General features: G+C 39.1%; 1 protein-coding gene across 1 annotated transcript in view; it reads right to left on the bottom strand.

Annotated features, from left to right (window-relative positions):
* Positions 1-388: 388 nt before the first annotated feature.
* Positions 389-21,256, bottom strand: part of LOC124165631 (protein commissureless 2 homolog) — a 69,740-nt gene continuing 48,872 nt past the window's right edge. Inside the window, exon 2 of the mRNA XM_046543102.1 lies at positions 389-3,254. Within this exon, the coding sequence (XP_046399058.1) occupies positions 2,974-3,254 (281 nt within the window). The 3' untranslated portion in view covers positions 389-2,973. The remainder of the gene's footprint in view (positions 3,255-21,256) is intronic.

Raw genomic sequence — 21,256 nt, 5'->3', positions numbered from 1 at the left:
TTCAGATGATTCTCCACAAGTGAAATGAACACCAATGGAAGAATATTGCTTCTCAGGTTTCCAAGTGCTTGATTCTCCATCTAGCGCGTGGGATTTTTTGGCGAATATCAACAGGGAGGCTTTGGCTGTCAACCAAAAGATCTCACGCAGTGGATATCCGAAAGGTGTTCGCATACGGAACTCCCGATTTCCCGTCAGGCATACCACCAGTTACACAGGTGTGGATGAAATTCTACCAGCAACACTCCAACAGCCATCCCACAGGATTGTCCAGCGTGGGCATTACCACCAGTAACATGAATAAACTTAAAGCGATTGTGCTTCATTGACTTCCGGAGAAGTCTACAGGAATGAGTACGGAAAGTCTCCAAGAAAACACGTGGACAGCTATATGGGAAAAATATTTTATTTCAGCATTAACGCGACGTCATCTTTTACAAATTTATCGTAAAAAAGGTAATATAAACAATGTTTGCACACATGCACACACACTCACACAAAAAATCACTAACATATCCCATCTCAGTCTCCCAAGAGATCACACTCTCACACTAAGGTGGGCGGAGACGGCGACCTTGCGGTACCCCTCTCTTTTTCTCGCACGGTCGGCGCACCTTGCCTCCTCCGACACGCGCTGCTCCGGGGCACGAGAGATACCCGAGTCTGCTCTCCAACATACCTGCTCCTCGGCGGAGGAGACAGACGTGAACCAGCCCGCCTCGAAGACGCCTTGACCCACTAAACACATCGGCGGCGATATTGCTCTCGAACGACAAGTTCACTTCTCTCTCGCTGTAATTCACGCCTTTCAGGAAATGGATACGCGATATTCCTCTCACCAATGTTTTTCAATCTTAGCGACCGATTCGATTCACAGCCCTTAACTTTCACCTTCCCCTTGAAAATAGCTTCCCCGTGAGAAGGCGCGTAGCCAGATATTTATTTGGGGGGATGCAAAGTCTAATGCAAATCCCCATTAAATGTCGAAAATGAACACATTCCTTCGAAGCATACCTGCTTCTTTCAGTAATTAAGCAAAAATTAAAGTCATTTAACACCATTCAGTTAATAAAATTGCGTTTCTGTGCAATAACAAGTTTAAAAAAAATAAAAATTCTTATTCCCGTAAAGAATCTCGGAAAGCATAAACAAGTTCATGGCTCTAATATACTAACACTGAATAATTTTAACAGAACTTCCCAATAAAATGCCAAATTCAACCTCAAAACAAAAGAGAACGGGTTAGCAAATGTTTGCCAATGCGTTTACCAGAAAAACTAAAAACGGAGGTATCAAAAGGACAAGTTTGGGCATTCCTGGTAGGTAATGAGTCTTGAAATTCTAGTGTTTGCGGCTATCGGACAATCTTTAAATTTTATTCGATTCTTGAGATAGTAAATATTTTCTTACATATTGTTCAATTCGCAGTAAAGACCAGAGGTATAAAAAAACAGTGAACGATGGAAGGGCAAAACGGCGTAAATTTAATACTGATGAAAAAGCAAAAAACATAAAAAATAATCAATTTCGCTATCAAACTCATAGGAGCGTTCTTTCTAGAAATTGAACTGAAATTTTGTTGCCGAGGATGAGGATTGATTATGCATGTGAAGTTGCTTTTTGGAGGAAGAAATTCGCTTCTTCAGTAAAAAATAGTTATATAATGAAGCGATGGAAGCAGTAAAGTGGCTCACTGCAGAGAATTGTTTTAAAAGTGGACTCGGTGGAGTCACCGCTTCTAATTCTGGTCCAGTCTTGGGGGTTAGGAGTTGGGGAGAAACAAATTATTAATTTCGAGGATTAGAACATCGATAACGTGACTTTTCACGGATCAAATGTTGAAACTGAACCGAATGTTCGTTCGCTAGATACAGGTTGTTTTACGTGGCACGTCAGTAGAAATTTTAGAATCGAAAGAAATTCATGTATGGAACTTCATTTATCTATCCAACGGCCTAAAAAGCAGGCAAACGTCAGTGAGAATACAATATCGTCGCACGATTGGGATAAGTAGTATAATTTCAACGAGGTAAGTCAGTAGACATTTTTGACTCGAGGAGGAGGTTTAAAATTCATATATTTAATTTTTTTAATCTAACTTTTGGCCTTCAAAAAGCTAGCCATGTCACTGAGAATATTATGCCGTGGCACGATCAACAAAAAGGGTATAATATCTAGTTTTCAGGAGGACAAAGTTGTGATTTCACAATATTTAAGGTTACAAAAAAATCACCCTGGCCAATCACAACCAATTCCTTTCACAGTTCTTTCTCTTTCTCCTCTCTCATGGATCATTTCCGAAAATATCATGGTCACACACGCTCGGCGATGTATAATAAATATCACCTTCCTTCTCCTCTCCTCTTCTCACACTCAAGCGAGGAAGGGAAGACGGAAGCAAGCGATTGGAAAAAGCGGCCGAATGTCATTACGTGAGTCGGCTCGTCCTTCGCTAGTTCCTCCTGTTCCACTTTACACCTGCAGACCAAGGGAATCACTCAAGAGGAAGAGAGCATGGAGAAGAGAGAGTCAACACAAACAAATGACGCAAACAAAACAATATCGTCGCCTGGGAAACGCACACGTCACGCAATTGTAGCGGTAAATAAATTAAAAACGCCATTAGTCTAGTTTTCCCTGCCAGTCAGTTCATTTTTTCCCTATTCTCTCAGAAGACAGAGGGAGCGCATGTTAATAAAAGTTTTTCAAAATAGCTTCTCTGTGCCTGAGATCGTTGCAGAAGTCCGTGTAATGCAGACTAGAAGGAGATATCGGCTCCAGAGGTCGATGGCGGTTCGGCCAAAACGCTTCTGCAAAGACGTTCCGGTACCGGCGCTTCGATGACGACGTTTCGGCGAAGACGTTTCGATGGCGATGCCTGGAACCTCCTCACTCCCGCTTTGCCCACGGACCAGACTTGATAAGAGGAAAGGCTTCTTCCTCTAGGAAATGCTGATGGGATAAGGCAGCCGGCTACCTGTTGGCTATCATGTCGTCCTCCACTTTGTACAGTGTTGAGAATTGGGGTGGGGGTTGATCGGCAAAAGCTACGAGTGGGGGTGGGGGGAGCTCCTCGGCCGCCAGTTGCGCCTTTTCGCCCGTCGCCATCTTGAGCTGCTCCAGAGCCTCCTCGTAGCTTGGGAGTCCGGAGACGACCGTGTAGCTGGGAAGGGATTCGACTTCGGAACGTCCGCTGGTGTGGCTGCCGTTGGACTCCCTGCGAGTCGAGGCCTCCGTGGGTGGCGGACCGAATACTGAAGCAGAAAGAAGAAAGATTTGCGAATTAGTCACTCCCCGCAATAAATTGATTGACATCCTCGTAATATAAGCAAATTTTTATTCTTCTTGAGAGATGATAAATGAAAAAGTATATTAATTCCTCGTCATCGTTCAGACAGTTACTTTGTAATCCTTGTGGCTATTATTTAGAACAAAATAACAATCAATGTTAAAAAGTGCTACCAAGAAGTTTAAAAATATATAATAATATAAAACATTCGCGCATATGATATCAAATTCTGTCCACCCTATTTCAAGAATTATAATAATATTATTAAAATTAAGGTATATATTATCAAATTATGTCTTTCCTTTTTCAAAACAATTTTTACAATGATAGCATATCCCAGAATTTACAAAAAGGTAAGAAATAAAAATAAACCATAATTACTAAATAATAACTATATTGATATCTTTATTCACTAAATGTGAGATACATTAGTGTAGTGCATAACTATGCTTTGCTGAAAATCTTGCGTAAATTCGGAGAGGATATTATCGCATTTAAGCATTCACAAACACGAAATCGAACTTATTCAATGACTTTTAACATGCAGGCGTCTAATGGGTGCCCATCTACCGATGAAATACTTCATAAAAATATTGGTCCTAAGTCCAATATTTTGCCTCGATAGCGTATCTACGTTCAATTGGTTTCACAAGATTCAAACTGCAAACACGACATTTTTGATGAAATCGAATGTCGTTTCGAGGAAATTGACCTTATTTTCATGGAGTTATTTGTTTTTTGGTTGCTTATTCACGTTGTTGCATTTAATTTGGTGTATCAAATTATAAAAAATACTAAAATACATAGTGTCAATTCATTTATCGCAGCTATCTGTGTTTTTTGAAATATACATTATTTACTTACGCAAAGTGTGATATAAATATAAAAGTAAATGCCAAGAGATCCAACAAATAACTTAAACACAAATAAAAGAACATTCTCACGTAAGGTTTCGATTCTTCGACCGTTTCGGTCTTCATCTGAAAGGAGACAAGTAGGGACTCGTAGGGAGTAATTTTTCATAAAATAATACGATCGGAAAGGTGGCATTTGTGCTGTTGCGAAACGTCGTTGAAGATAGATTTTTACGAATTTCTCTCCTTCGTCATTTCCCCTACTTCCCCCCCCTCCTACATAATCTTACAAGGCCCTCCCCCCTTCCTCTCTCCCCATCCCAACTTCCCACCCACAGTCACGGTCACCAAGGCACTATCGGAGACGTCTCAACTCGACGCGGTCCAGTGCATGTGCACAGAACACTCACAAAGCGTCCAAGAATTTCGCTCAATTTGTGTGAAGCGGAAACTCTGCGGTGTTCACGGTTTAATTAAAATCAGACTAAGAGCTATTACCATCAACGCTCCACCGACGGTTGAAGAGATCACGAGGGGAATATCAAAGAAATAGACCGTAGAACAGAGAGATTTAAGATGCCGTTCTTTCCTAAGACTATCAGGGATAGTAAAAGATGTACCATCAATGTAATTAATCGATGGACTCCCCAGGTCGCCCAAAATGCATGTATTCTCTTTTTCCCTTTTCTGGTTTGGATTTTTCGGTTCTTGTTTTCCTTTTCAGTGTTCATTTTGAACGATTTGGATTTCGGAGATATGAATCTTCCACATAAATCGTTCCTTTTGAACAATGTGGATACGGCGGATTTGAATCTTCCATTAAATCGTTAATTTTGTACGATTCAAGTGGAAAATAGAATAGGGACATACGGAATTACCGAATTTCCGTAGGTCCCTATTCTGTGTGGAAAACGTAGATTCAATTCATTCAGTTAAAGCGATCAATTCAATTTTAAACGATTCATTCATGAACGACACAGCTCTAATCAGTAGACATCGGCAGTAAATTTCGGAACGCGCTCAAGCAGGTGCTTTTGTGTCTTTTGCCTGTCTACTCATATCGTATGTAGCTACTAAGGCTCAGAAGGCTTGTTCCCACTCATCTTCGGAGGCGGTGGAAATTATCGACTCAAAGTGTTTCTCAAGCACAAGGATAATTACGAATGAGGTGCTAAATTCATCTCCCAGCCATTAGTAGGGCTATAAATCCACTTGGATTGGTAAAAAAATCGTGCTAGCAAGAAAAAAAACAGGAACTAGTGGAATACGCAGAGGCAGAGAGAACTCCATGACGACCATGACGTAATTACGGCCGTATTTCAATGAACGCAGTGCGCGGATAAGGTCGGCCGCGGCAAATCGGGCTGATTCGAGTTGCCAGACTCTTCCTCTTGAAACACGTCAAAATCTGCAGGGCTCGTCTGTCTATGAGCTTAATGCGAAATTTTACTCACCAGCTCTAAAAGAGGATGGCCGCGAGAGAAACTTCTTACGATTCGGATGTATAGCGTCTACTGCACGTGTGAGTATCGTAATATCTATAAACGTATGTATGCAAATATTTTATTGCGCTTTCTCGAATTATTTTGTGTAATAGGCTGTTACGTACTCAAGGTATAGGGAAGGTATTAACGTTTCTAAATCTCTCCACTGGCAAAAATAAATCACTGAAAAGTATTCATGAATTACCAAATAGACGGTAATTAATACGGGCACTGCTGCTTACGATAAGTCACCGAGGAAGACGATACATCGATTCTCCTCACGCAGTCACGATTCTGATACAATAATCGTGTTCACCTCATACTTGATGTCTCTCTCCAGTTTAGACCGTGTTAGCGTTGAGTGACCGATCACACTGATCAGTCACCCTCTAAATTTACTGGTCCTTAGCCCATGATATAAAAAATCGTAACATGTTGACTGGCCGGTGAGCAATCAAAGAAAGTTCAGCGGAAAATTTAGGTGTCGGTTGAATGTAACCAATGCCTATTAATCAGAAAAATATCAACGTATGCCGGCTAGCAGTCTGATTAGACAAAGGAAACTTGTGTTCAATAACTAGTATTTGATCTGTTATCAAATTGCAAGCAGTGTTTCGCCTCTGTGGTGAGAGTATGCAAAATCTCAGTGAAATGCACGATTTGCAGCAATATCAGTTTGGTAGAAGGTTTGTACTGAGATGAAATGGAGATGAAGTAGGAAAGGAACGAAGAACCTTAAAGAAAAAGAAACACCTCATTGAACTCCCGGACCCGCGTGTTACTTACAATTAGTAATTTAGCAACCCGTACGAACGCTAGCTGGCACTGTTTAGTCCAAGGAGGATGTAAATTTCTGGAGGGGGCACCACTGGTTTCGAACGTGGAGCTAAGTGTGGCCGGAATGGGGGTGCTTGGGTAGGACAAGCCACGCCCACTTTGACCAAAGCATTGACAATCCCATAAAGGTCCATGCTATTCCGTAAAAAGTTTTGGTCATAACTCGTTAATACATTAAAATAACTTATGGAACGGACAATGTAAGCCTTATTTTCTTACTTCATCGCTAGGCTTCGCGAAGTTATGACTCAAACATATTTTCCCAAGGAAAAATTATTATTAATCACCACGGTTACGTTCTGCAACCAGCTAAGGTGAACATAAAAGGTAAACTAGTCATTTAACTGTACTTATACGGGTATTTAATTTTATTATTGCCAACGGAAATCTAGCAATTACAGAACAATGGTATATTTTCAAGGATATTCCCACCAGTAAAGTGGCTAACAGACACAGAGTTTATACATTAATAGAAGTATCGTAAATGATATCGGATGACAATTGCCGGCGAAATACTGAAGATTATGGTAGCACTTTTCACTCAATTTAATGCATTTTCAGAACAGAACTTAGCCACCTTAAAATATCAGTCGGGGACTAAGTCCAAAAATTGTCAAACCAAGATGGCGGAACTTTGACCACGCTAAAAACTCTGAAACAGCGCCTTCAGATATTTACAACCTACTTGGTTCAGCCCCAATTGTCAACATGGAAGATCCCCATCTGTAAAGTACCTAAGTTATCTATGCCTTCCTTGTCCTAGCCGGAATCCTCGCGCCTACGTCAGGCACGTTACCAGAAATTTACTTAGGGGGACGAGGGGGGATGCGGATTCCCTACGCCGGTAAATTATTTTCAATCGGCATGCATCAAAAAACCATATATTGTAAAATGATTTGATTTCGTTCGCATGATGTCGGAATCTATAGTCATCATTAATTTTCACCGATAGGACTGTGCACACATTCTCCTGGCCCGGAGGTCCGGCAGTTTGGCAAATCGTGCACCTTGGTCTGTCTTCGCCAACAAGACAAGGATGATATTTGGCGGCTAAAATCACCACTAGCGGTGACGTAATTTTACAAAATGGCCGACACATTGGTGATGAAGTGTGTTCCCTTAATTGATGGCGGCGAGCTCTCAATTGCCATTTTGCTCTATCATCCGTTATTTTTTGTATACCCATCGAGTGGGTAAGTATCGTATTTGTACGTCACTGTACCATAAATTATCTGTATTTCATTTCTTATTTCATTCAACTTGCCAAGAAAATTGATAGATTAATTAAAGGAATGGAAAATGGAAGAAACTCTAAAAGAGGTGCCTTCAGCGTAGAGCGATTGACGAAAAGTACTCCCTGTGAATTTCATTCCTCAGTTTAACGCTCTGAATCTCTCCGTGTGTTACTCATTAAATGTTCTCCTCTTGCAAAGAAGATTAAAATTGTGGATTTATTGCTCCGCTGATTCGGTAGCACACGATATCGGTACCTCCACTGCATAAACGCTCAACAATCGCCCACCGAATCAAATCCGCTCATCAATGGTCATTTATCAGCTGCTGGTTGTACCATTTTCAGTGATTTTCCTCTCTTTTCATTCTATTTCGTATTTAGGTTTAGTTTTTTTACCATATTGTCATGGACTACTTAAATGGGAGAGTATGTAATTAGAATAGGAATTAAGTTTTCCGCCGATAGCTCTGAAAAACCTGGCGCTACTACTGCTAAGAAGCCCTCGGCTAAGTTTTTTTAGTCTTGATGGTTCCGCGGAGACTTAAAATTTTATGTGGAGTAATGGCTCATGCAGCGCGATGACAGTTCCTCGCCTCTTCGCTTAGTAGTTCCCTTGGGACACCGGCGGCGTTTTCCTAGCACTAGTCTAGTACTATAAGGGCTATCTAGATCTAGATAGAGCGGATTTGATTCGGTGGGCGATTGTCGAGCGTTTATGCAGTGGAGGTATCGATATGAAATGTTATTATATTGAAAAAATGGAGTGTCAGAGGATAGGTACCCCTGTGCTGGTGGTCACCTCAATGCATTGTGGGAAGTCGCCTCAAGGGAAAACTTTCTGGGGGGATGGGGATACGGGGGGCTATAATTTCCCTACATCCCCCCTTCTGGACTGCGTGCACGACACGCAACTTGACCTTGCGCAAGTTCAACAGAAAGATCGCTCGGCGACGCAGACGACGAAGTCCAAGGCCGACTCCGCCTCTTATATATTCCCTTCATGAGATGGCGATTGGCGGTCAAGGCCCTCCCGAGGGGCAACCTCCCTCCTCCAACAAGGACATCCATATCGGATCCGCACATACACTAGTACAGAAGACAATTGCCCACTCGCGAATACCATACCATCCAACCATATCGACATTCTTCCTGAAGGGAGAAAACCAAGAAGAATGAGAGGTATATAATTATTACAGAGAAGCGGAAAATACCCTAAGCCACACTAAAATTGACCTCATCCACATCTGCTTACTGTAATTAGAAACAAAAATACAAATACAAGGAGAAATAAAGTTTAACTTCGATCACGGGTGATAGTCTTTCAACAAAATTCATTCCTTCCATTTAGTTCAGCGGAATTAATTTCCTTAAGAGTAGTAGCCTTCCATCCCTTTTCAACAATCCCCTCCTCCCATTTAAACATAACCTTGGCGACACAACATAAAAAGCATCACGCCTGTAACACTCCATTTTTCGATACAATAAAATTTGATATCTTCGGCTACCGAATCTCTTAGAAGCAATAAATCCACAATTCAATCTCCCTTGCAAAATGACAACATTTAGTGATTATCATGGAAAATTATTCGGAGCGTGAAACTGATCAATGCAAATCATAAGAGAGAGAACATGAATACAAGCGTTTGGACAGATCAGTGGTGCAGAGATGATATGATGGCCTAATATAGATGGAACAAATTTCACGTCGACCGAGAATTGAACCATGGACCTTCTGCCCTCCAGGAAGATGCTCAGACGACCAAGCTGCCGAGATTGATTAATAATGTTTCCTGCGGGGGATTTATGTAACCAATTATTCCCAGATTTTTTCCATGTGTTTTCGCCCATCATTTCATCCTCGCACCACCACTGTGTCCAACGTTTTGTGCTTGTGTTTTTTCTCTTATCTAACGACTGTCTTACATTTTGTGTTTCATCTCGCGCAAAGTACTTCTCTTTCATCTGCAAGCATTAAATCATTACTTCTCCTTGCATTTATGTTTTTGTACGTTATGGCGACCTGTGTGATTGACTTTTTGGTGTAAATAACATTACTGTGATCTCCTTTTTGACCTTATGTTACCACAGAAATAACCAGAATATCAACGATAGGTCACTTAAATCATAAAAAAAATTTATCCAGTGCGTACATTCCGTATTCACGGTTATGTAAGAAGAAATTCATTAGTAAACACATGATTTATACGTGCTTTTTTCATTGTTGGTCTTCAATCTAATCCATTCCGGTCTCTTTTCACCGTCTCTCGCAAAATTCAGCCAGTGCGTATTAGGTGAGGTAATGATGACGTCACAACCGTGGAGATCTTCGGCGTGACTTTCTAAAAATGAGATTAGTGGAGCCAAGGATCACGCAGTTCTTGAACGTTCGTGCCTTAAATGCCATCTCACCTTATCGGCTTTCGGCCGGATCTCAACCACTCTAAGGAATCGGAGTTGTCTGATGTAAGCAGAATATGGACTGAATCAACTGAGCAAATTCGAAGTTGGGCTTTTCTCAGATAATGTAAGAAATATTCTAAGTCCATAGCTTTAAGGACGTACTTTGGAGCTCTCATTTCCAGCTATTGTCTTTGGGTACCCGCTAACTGGAGATTTTACACTTCGGTACTAATCTGGCTGTTATGTAGAAGTACGTAGTTCTTTTGGCTGAGTAAGTAAATACTGGCATATAAGGCGGGGTATGGAGGAATAACATTTGCCGCCTCTACGAAATACTGGCTCTTTAGTTTGACGAGTTTGATACCCTTAAATAAACGGTTAAAAGATCTAAGCGCGAAGGGTATTGGTTCATACTATAGCTCACATGGTTAGCACGAAGTTCCTCCACAGCGAACAAGGAACATGAGAAACACCTACCGGATTTATTAGAATGAGTACCTTGAGCATTATGGTTGTATATTTGTGCTTTTCATTATTTTAGATTTTTCTTAGGAAAGTATTTGTTCCACGATGTATGGCCTAATATGGCAAGTTCGTTATTGTTTTCATCATTCATTTATATGTTAATATATTGCTGCATAGCACATAAACCATCTTCATGTGTGGATGTTTTCTTTCATAGAATTTTAATCGCATAAGGATTTATAACAAAATTGATGGCCTTTTATCACAATTTATATTAGTTTGTTTGCCTAATGTATACCAATTTTTAATAATAATTTTTCTTAAAAATGATTTAATAAAAAATTGATCATTTACGCTTGATAATTATTTATCATTTACTTTTACTTACTCAATAAATATTAAGTACAAGTATATTGAAAATTGTTAAATTTAATATGTGATAAATAATAAGTATTAAATTAGTATATAATTAATTTATCCACACTTGATGAAACTAGATAATTTTAGCCAGATGTCTCACATCAACAGGAAAGACGGAAGAGATTCCCCTCGGCCTCCATTAAGCTAAAAAGAGAATTCAACGTATCGGATACGTTCGGAATCTGGAGTTATGACCTTGGCAGCCTTTAACACAGCGGATTCTCAAACGTCTTCAAACAAACAACTCGTGGATATAGCTTCATAAAAGAGGAGTTTGCGTCCGTCATAAATTCACGCTTCAAATTCATCCCTCACACATCGAGCGAGAATCCAGTGGTTTTGGGAAAAATTCTCTTGGAAAAATAGGTTAGAAATGTCTCGTGTAACAAGAATCTATTTTCTTCTTTGATGAAGCCAAGCGATTTTACCTACCAACATAAAAAACACAGGATATAATAATTTGATCTTTTATGTTGTTAATTAATCAAAAAATGATGAATTTCACATTTAAAAAAATTCATATTATCACGGTATATCTGTCAGCCGAGAAAGGGAGGTTATAATGCAGAGATTCCATTTACGTAAAGAAAAAATAAATCCACAAGAAACTTATGTAGGCTTTCGAAAAATAAAAATAGATAACAATCAACGTTATCCAAAGTTATAATTCAATATACACGACAAGAGAAAATTGAAAACCTGCTTTCATTACCCGATATTTAATACTTGATATTCAGCATAATTACATGTAGGTAGTCAAAATCCCAATTCCGATAGGCTTATAAAAGTCAGTAAATAAAAAAATAAAACACTACGCAGAATAAATGTTAATATTTTTTGTTTAATGGGAACTTAAAACGGATTGATAGAGATTATTTTAACGACCTGAAATTATTCCTTGCAGTGGCGCAGCGATATCCTCCTTATCCTCCTTGCAGTGGCGCAGCGCAGCGATATAGCGGTTTGGGGGATAACCCCCCCCCCCCCAGAGCTCAGAAAATTTTTAAGTTTAATCCATTTTACTTAATTGGATTGATATTACTAATAGAATAGTGTAAAGATTAATAAATTATCCCTCAGAAAGCCGTAAAACTCGCCATTTTGAACAATTTACCTTGAAATTCCGCAATTTACTAATCTCGCACATACCGTTTATCCTGGTGGGTATTCCATACCCCCACACATATCGGTATTAGTTGCACCTAAACTCCCCCCCCCTTAGTTCCTAGCTGCGCCCCTGATGCCTTGTGAATTACTTACATACTGGTGAACATTCGTAATTTACGCTCTCCGCCATTAACATACTGTCCTATCGCTGTTATAACATACATCACAATCAATCCATTATGGTTGATTTATAGAACTTCGAAAAAGCAAACGCCTAAATGTATTTTTATTTTAATTTTGGCACAACTGATTTCAATGTATTGCGTATCACCATCACCCAATAATATTACATTATTGGGTAATGGTGATGATGACCCAATAATGATACATTATAGGGTGATGTGGGTATTGCATTAAATCATTGAATGTATTCAAGCTTTTCGTATGAAATTACCAGCCAGTTTTATTAATATATATTAGGCAATGAATTCTCAAAAATTACGGCGTAATGACGGTAAGAGTAGAATATACTTTTACAGAATGTGAGAGTTCTACACTGAATTTGCTCATTTCAGCCTATATTCTGCTTACATCATCCAGCAACTATTTTTTAGAACAGTTGAGATCCTGTAGAAATCCAGTTATTTGAGTGAGACAGCATTCGAAACACGAACGTCACCGGAGTGAGTGATCCGTGGTTCCACCAATCTCATTTCATCAGAACGTCACGACGAAGTTCGTTGTGGTTGTGAAGTCAAAATTACGTCACCTCAGACTCACGCATCATCATATTCAGAAAATGATGGGTCAAGCGATCACGCTTTTGGTCGCTGAAAACCTATCCCTGGAAATATCATTCCAAGGGACGGAAAACATAATAGTATGATTCAGCATGAAGCAAAGAATTGCAAATTACGGCCCCGATTGAGTTACATAAAAAATCATTAAGGATATAAAATAGAAGAAATACGCTAACATGAAGAGGTCAGCAGGTAGGAGATCGGAGTGGAAAGCTAAGTTAAACCAATCTTCGAATTGTTGACTCTTGATGACGAAATATTCACGCAAATAGCGCGGGATTCAAGGCTAGCACACAACGGTTCGTGACTTCGAAGGCCTGAAAACGTAGATGAGCACGTTTTATAGAGTCATTGCCGAGAGGACTGCTTTCCCAAAGGCGTTTCCACAAAGCACTCCATTACATTACTATTTTTCTTTATTCTCATTTATATATCCCCCCCCTCCTCTTCCGCCGTGATGCTGCTATTAAATATTCTGACGTCACTTTAATTTCGCGCCATTTGGCTTAGTTATTAATGCGTGATATTACGATGAGCGTTCTCCCAGGAGAACGTGAGAGGGCAACATTTCATATGAATACTTATCTAATGAAACACTAGGCCTAAAAAAGGCTGTCCGTCGCCATAAACAGGACACTACTTGGCAGTATTTAATTAGTATAATGTCCACGGAGATGGTAAGAACAAAGAGGAATACGGACGATTATTCCAGCCATTAGACTTCGAGGTAAAACTTCAGGGGATTGTATACCAGAGTGCTTACCGAACCCAACCTAGATAGGCCATGAAAGAAGACACAGCAATTACGTGAAGTACATAATAGAAGTATAATTGAGGGTAAAAACCCAACAAAAAGACGAAGAGACAAGTAATTGTGTCAAAGAAGGTGGGCTAAAAAAAGAAGAGCATCAAAAAGGTAAAGGAACTGGCTTCGGAGATAAATTAATCGAAGGCTGAAAGTCTATCTTAAGTAACACTATCAGGATTGTAGAACTTGATTTTACTTCTAGTCACACGGACTTATTAAAAGAAAATAATTGGCATGCTTCACAGCAAGCAGAATATTTTGAAAAATAATTTTTTTGTATTTCTGAAAAAGGTAAATGATTTCTGATTAAATTTTAATTTGCAAGTGTAAATTTAAAGAGAAAGCATACCTTGAAAATCAATAGTTGATTTCTCACTAACGTATTCACTGACTTCATGGCGTGGGTCGTAAAAATGATGGCAATTGATGGGTCGTTAATGTTTTTCTAGAAATAAGAACAGCGTGGCTATGACCAAGTTCTATTAAGATATAGAGGCCCTTTGAGAAGAGTTGTTGATTAGGTCTAGGCCATGTGCGGGTTTATACATTTTATATTGCCGTTAGCCGTGGAGACGCACACGGCATTAGGAAAGTTTTGGAAATGCGCTTCTTCAGAAAATTTTTCTCTAAAAATTCGATTTTGACAGTGTTGATAATAAAGACGACAGCATTTTCCCGTTTTCCGATCCGCCGCTTATCCTAACTTCTCCAGTCATTCGCGATGAAAAATAATCCGCCTTAGCCCTTTCGCTGATAAGTTGATGACGCCACGAACTTATTCCGATAAGGTCACCCCTCCCCGTTACTTCTCAATCTCTCACATCAGTCTCACCTGGTTTAATTACCTTCACAATATTGTGAACCATTATTTCACTCGATGGAAGATTCTTTCGGAATGAGTAAATGGACCAATATCCTAATAACGTCACCAACTCATGAAATGAGGGCGGAAACTCGCGTTTTCGTATTAAAACAATTTGAGAGAATGACTGATTGGTGAATATTATTTTAGCCTTTTCTCACTATTTCCTTCATACTAACGAATTCTTTTCACGAAATCTGATTTTGGGTCTCAAAGCAAACAACCTCATTGTGTATCAATCGCGTGCAATTACATTATTATTTCTTCTATTTGTTTCCTTTGTTGTTATTTCCACTATTTGTTTGATTGCTGCGACTGACGCAATTCTATTGCGTGTGTGATATATGGATAGTGTCGTGATGAATTGAAGCAACAGATAAGATAACGCGATAGCCAATCAAAAAACTCGAGTTTTTTGATTGGCTGCCGCGGTAGGGCTAGGGTCCTTTTTTGTCGACTTTTACATCCTGAATAGTACTGAAACCCACAAAATGTATACGCACGGGCTGGTAGTCTGCAATACAGGGTGGAAAGACTGTGGGCCACCCCTGACTAGGCATGGGAGATGTTGGAAATTTTATATTTCATAACATTAAACCACAGTAATTTTTAATATCAATATCGGTTCCAGTATAAATGGCGACTAGTCAACAGAAAGCTTTTTGTGTTTTACGCTTTGCATAGACGGAATCTGTAGTTACTCTACAATGTGCGTTCCGTATTCTATTCGGTTGTGATCCTCCATGTGATACTAAAATCCGTGCCCCCGCAAACCTGCTGACCATTCTGAATTAAGAAACAGGATTGAAGCAGTTTTTGTAACAATTACTCGCGAGATACTTATCAACGTTTGGGAAGAACTCGAATATCGTCTTGACGTGTGCCACATGACGAATTTTGCTCACGTTGAACACTTGTAGGCATTTATGTAAAAATGTCCGAGTTGCTCCTTCATTTCAATTATGATTTATGGCTGTAGGTTTAGCGTATTAAATGTTAGAAACACCCGGTATGTTTTTGAAACACCCGGTATCTGCGCCTTATCTGACGTCACCACACAAAATTTGAGTAATATCTATATTGACGTGTTCCGTGTGACGAATGGTGCTCACATCGAACAATTGTAGGATTTTACGTAAAATTGTTTGAGTTGCTCTTTCATTTTAAGTATGATTTAGAGCTGTAGGTTTAGTGTAATGACTATCAGAAACCGTTAAAAGTTAAAACCCTGCTATCCATTTTGAAACACCCGGTATCTACGCCTTATGTGACGTCACCAAACAAAGTTTGAATAATATTCAAGTGGAGTCCATTCAAGTTTTTTGCTTCCGCCCGCTCCAAAATACAAGTTGTTATTCCGGCCTTGCGTAGCCGCTAGGAGATCACTTTCTCATCTTCGATAGCATGTCCTCAGGCGACCAATGTCAACCGTCCCTTCGTCTCCCGATTAGTGGCTCACCTTGGTTGTTCTATCCCAACGCCGCCCCAGTTTCCACACGCACGCACAATGGACCACAACGTACGATCTCAATCTGCTGCCGTGACCTTCCCAACGGAACCCAAGTTGCCTATTCCACACTCACACGCACCCAAGTCTCCTGAGGGCAAACATTTCACTGGTTCCTAACCTAAATAGATACCAATATGGCACCGGAATTTTGGGGAGGTGGAGATCTGCTAGAAAAGCGCGGTTCTATGGCCAAAGAGAGGAAGTCGGTTTTTCTTTTTCAATTTTTTTGCCGGCCTTGTTGGCGGCGGGTTAGAATCCCTGCCTAACAAACCGAAGATCGCGGGTTCGGGTACCCCGCCTGGGTAGCTTACCCCTATCCAGGGGATAAATGTTCGTTATAGTCCATTGCTATTAATTGTAGCACTCCCCCCATGTAAAGGCTTAATAGTGCTATTTTCTGGGTAATGAAAAGAAATAGATACATACCCGGCAGGAGTCCATTGAACCTAGAGTTGAAGAGAAAATTGCCTTGAGGAAATAAAATTTTTTTTCTCATAGTATTTTATGTAATTTTTGCGGCCGTTCACGCGGCAGTCTCGAAATATTACGCCTTGATTGATACTTTACGCCTTCCATTTACAGAGAAACGCATCTTGCAGATGATCAACTTGAATTCCAGATGTTTAGTACACCCGTCGGATCATAACTACATCAAGACGTCGCGTCGGACCACTCCAACAGTGAAATACGACGCTATAAGCATTTTATCCGTCTGCCCCTCCAGTTTTCTTGGAATCGTAATACTTTTGCCAGAATGTAACCAACACCGAACTAGGCCTGTGCGTGCGATTTGCAACGGTGAATGGGGAATTCCGTAAGGAGATGAAGGCCAGGTGCAGAGAGGAAAACAAGAGACTACCGCATAAAGATAAAATTGATTTGTCTCTGAAGGAGTTTCTTCCTCGTACGAGTCCTTTCCCATTTGAAATCGTCCTCGCAAAGATTACTCCATTTCTGCGAAGCATGAAGGAAGTACGAATGGCAATTACGGTCAATAAGGCGCAAACAAAGTGACTAACTCGGAAGAGAATTATGATAAAATCCGATAAATTGAAGATTATATTCCTTTCGATGGAATAATTCGATTCAATTGGAAAATAAGGCACAAATGAAGTGACTAAAGTTGGAAGAAGAGTATGATATACTGCATAAAATTATGTTCCTTCCGTTGGAATAATTAAATTCGATTTGAATATTAAATTTCTCCAAGAATTTCTCAGTTTGGCCCGCATGATTATCACAAAAAAAATGTTTTCAGAATAACAAACCGGAGCACTATCCATAATTATATTCATTTAGCGGGTGGAGAGCCATGGAATATGAAGTAATTTTTTATTCTAATACAGTTTATTTTCCAAAATGTCCACGCTATTTGTTTTTCATTTCATATAGGTACACTTTGTTACGGGGCAATAACCTTCACTCATTCATTAATTAAAAAAATATGGCACAAAAGGAAACCTGGGTTCTCGAAAGAAAATTATAACTGATTATCTTTAAAGGAAGATATGTGTTATAAGAGGATAGTTCAGGCAGAAAGAACAACTACATATATTGATACAACGTACATGTGTCGTCAGGGTAGCAACTTCCCAGGCTGACCTCAATTATTGCGAAACACTGGTTGGTGGCAGTCAGCGGAAAGACCTAGATCGATGATCAAATAGAGGATGTTAAATACTCATTTCCGATTTGCTGTCGAGAACAGTTTGAAACGTGCGAAGAATTTCAATGCATGACGAGGTTTGAAAAACTTCGCGTAATGAACTATTGCGCCAAGGCGAATACAGGAATTAGTAAGCTAGGAGTGGCGTGAGTATGAGGTAATTTTGGGAGATAATTGCAACATGCCCGCATTTACTCTTAAGCACACGAAGGGAAATTAAGGTGTGGATTCTGTTTTGACCAACTCGAGAGAGTAAATAAAAATTTCAATATGGTCGTTCACTCAAACCCTAAAACGCAATTCATTTAAAGAATTCAGTAGATGGAAGAGGAAGATAAGAGGAAAAACGAACCATCCTCGTTCAGCCATTTTCTCTAATGTTGATTATTGAATTGGAGTGTAAGGATCAAGTATAAATTTTGTGACCAAATTTCAATATATTCTTATACATTCATTAGGACTTTTTTGCTATGAATATTATTTTTTATTGATCGCTAAGCTATTACATAAGTAGGTAATAAGGTGTATTAGCTGAGTTAAAATCAATTAATCATATTCATCGGAAAAAAGTCCTGATGAAAGGGTATAGATATTTACGGAAACGTCGGCCAAAAAGTTTGCATTTAATTCTTAAATACCTATACTCTAAGACTTAATCATGCAAGAAAATGAGGATAGAGAAAGAAACGAAACTCAAGTTTTCTATTATGTTAAGAATAGATAAACGTGAAAGTTGTCGCCCACCTTTTATGAGTTGGTGACGCCATCGAAATTACGGTTTATTTACTCATTCTGGGAGTTTCCATCGAAGGAAGGAATCGATAACAAGAGCGCAAACAATAACGAACCAGGGGAGTCCGATGCACGAGTCCGAGAAGTACCTGAGAAGCGGTGAACCGATTAAAATGAGCTCGTGACGTCATCAACTTATCTTCGAAAGTGTTAAGACTGTCCAGTGTCCACTTTAATAAAAGAATAACTCGAGAAGTAGGCGACGGATATGAAAATGTAAAAAAATACGTAAAATAATCTAATAAAAATATTATATTTAAAAATTTTATTTGTCTCTGAAGGAGTTTTTCTTCCTCGTACGAGTCTTTTCCCATTTGAAATCGTCCGAGGAAAAACAAACCGGAATAGAATAAGAAATAAATAAGAGTAAAAACAAACCATCCTCGTTCAGCCATTTTCTCTGACGTTGATTATTGAATTGGAGTTTAGGTACTTAATAAAATAATCTTTATTTTTCAAACTCTTTCGCAATAAAAAATAAAATGGCAAACGAGGCCATAGAGAATTTAATGGCTTACTAGTAATGAAAAGGACATTCATCTCCTTGAGATGCAATCGCGTGATAATTATGAGATCAAGAGCAATTTCACTGAAGTAACCTTCTATTTCTATCCCGAGACGCACGCTGGAACATCCATCGCTTATTCGCGATATTTAATGCGGAATTTAGAAAATCAAAGATCCTAAGTAATTATACTATTTTCCCCCGAAAAATGAAAGTTTCGTAAATGCAAGATCAATATGAACTCAAGTAGTCTATTCAAGTAGTCTAAATCACATCCAACGCTAGCTGATTTATTTTCTTTCCGTAATCTCTTACAGGTAAATAGCTGATGACATAACACACCCCGCCACAAGTCTATTGACGCCGCTTCCGTGGTATTAAATACATTTAGCTAACGATAAGAAGTAATTGAAGGAAGGAAATAATTACATAAAGTAAAAGTAACATAAGGATAAAATTGCATAAAGTAATTTATTTCACTAAATTCAGAGAACCTCTTGGAGCAGAGCTGTTCACACCATCGATATGATCAAGCAATGCACTTATTTTTATTCCAGATTAATCAAATAATTTCATCGGTATGGCTAAAAACATAAATGGACTCCACGGCCTTAATAATTTCTATGCTACTAACTGAAGAGTGATACAAAGATGCAAGTTATCCAATTTATGGGTATTTATTAATGGTTTGGAAATTATTTCATTTACAGGGGCCTTAAAAAACTGATTTGGAAAACACATTATTTGAATTCCAAAATCTGACGAAGTTACTAATTCATTGTTTCATTTCATTTCATTCAAAGTTTGGTGATTGGTGATACATTGTGATATCGGTGTTCGTAGATACTTGATTGCTGTGACATCGGGGAATTCCACTGAAAATGGATGATTATGCGATAAAAAAACATCCTTCGTGCTGAAAATTACAGTGAAAGCAGTTCTTCTCTAACCTGCGTATTATTCATAACATTCCAATTTGAAAATTGTCTTTGTATCTTGCGCTCCAAACGACCCATCGCCATGTTGGCTGATCGTGACGTCAGAGTCCAGTAAACAATACGTTTACATGGTGCTCGTAGAGAGTAGACTATTTGTCTCAGTTTTAGAAAAACCTATGTATCTCTCTGTACAATTATTTTTTATATGTTAATTTCATCATCAGTCATGTGAAATATTTATCCTGAATAATTGGCAGGTTTAAAGAATGTATGCATGCTGGAAGATGCAGCACAGTCTTGACAAATAGCGCTTATTACTTTTTAATCATCCTTATCTATGGTGATTTCCACAGTATAAGAAAATTACCAAATTAATCTACCTTCAGAATGTTCCCAGAATGCGTCTTTTCGAAGTGGGAGTCAACCAATGCGCAATACACGCACCGTAATACTATTAAACTATTCACAACTGTTTTCACACACCCTTCAAGTTATAAATCAGTATCATCGTAGAGGTTTGTTATCGTCGTTACTGTTTTGTTATTACCATGGAGCGAGTCTGCTTACTAGCATTCTGACGTCACAGGGTGTTCTTGTAGCGCAAAAGAATTTAGTAATTTTTGCGAACTTTGAAGCTCTCTAGCAACAAGAATATTGAGAATTATGAAGTCATATTTCGCATACGTTAATAAATTTAACTTACTTATCTAGACATGTAAAAAAATTACCTTTTTAATTTTATGAGAGCACCCCATTCCTTTTTAGTGACGCACTGTCGAGAACCATAGCAACGATGAGAGAATTGACGTCACGGTAAAAAGACGATTTTCGTTCACGAATGAATTTTCATTCCAAAGTAATATCGCCGCTTGAATTGCCACAGTTGAGGCGAATTAACTCGGCAACATCGATCTTGTATGCATATTCTTATCATTCATTAAATAACATGAAGTCGAACGATCTAAGGGTTTTCCGATGAATGACTCGGAAGAATTTTTCTCGGATATTCCGCTGGGATAGGGCCAGCATTATGGATGCTGACATTTCGTTGGCAGAATATCTTGCCCCGACATTACCAGACCTAATTGGGTAGGAAATGAAGAATTCATTTGAATAACATGTGATTTTATTAAAACGACAATCTCCATCGCAGAGATGAAAATAGAGGAATAAAATACGTAGCGGCAGCTTTTTACTATTCATTATAACTTCCAGAGTTGAAGGCAAGCACCTTCAAAAAGCATGTTCGCAGTTTGGCTATAAAACATCAAGCCACCGATAAGAT

This window comes from Ischnura elegans, chromosome 9 (assembly GCF_921293095.1).
Source record: "Ischnura elegans chromosome 9, ioIscEleg1.1, whole genome shotgun sequence".
NCBI lineage: Eukaryota > Metazoa > Arthropoda > Insecta > Odonata > Coenagrionidae > Ischnura > Ischnura elegans.
This window is presented reverse-complemented; position numbering and strand designations above follow the sequence as displayed.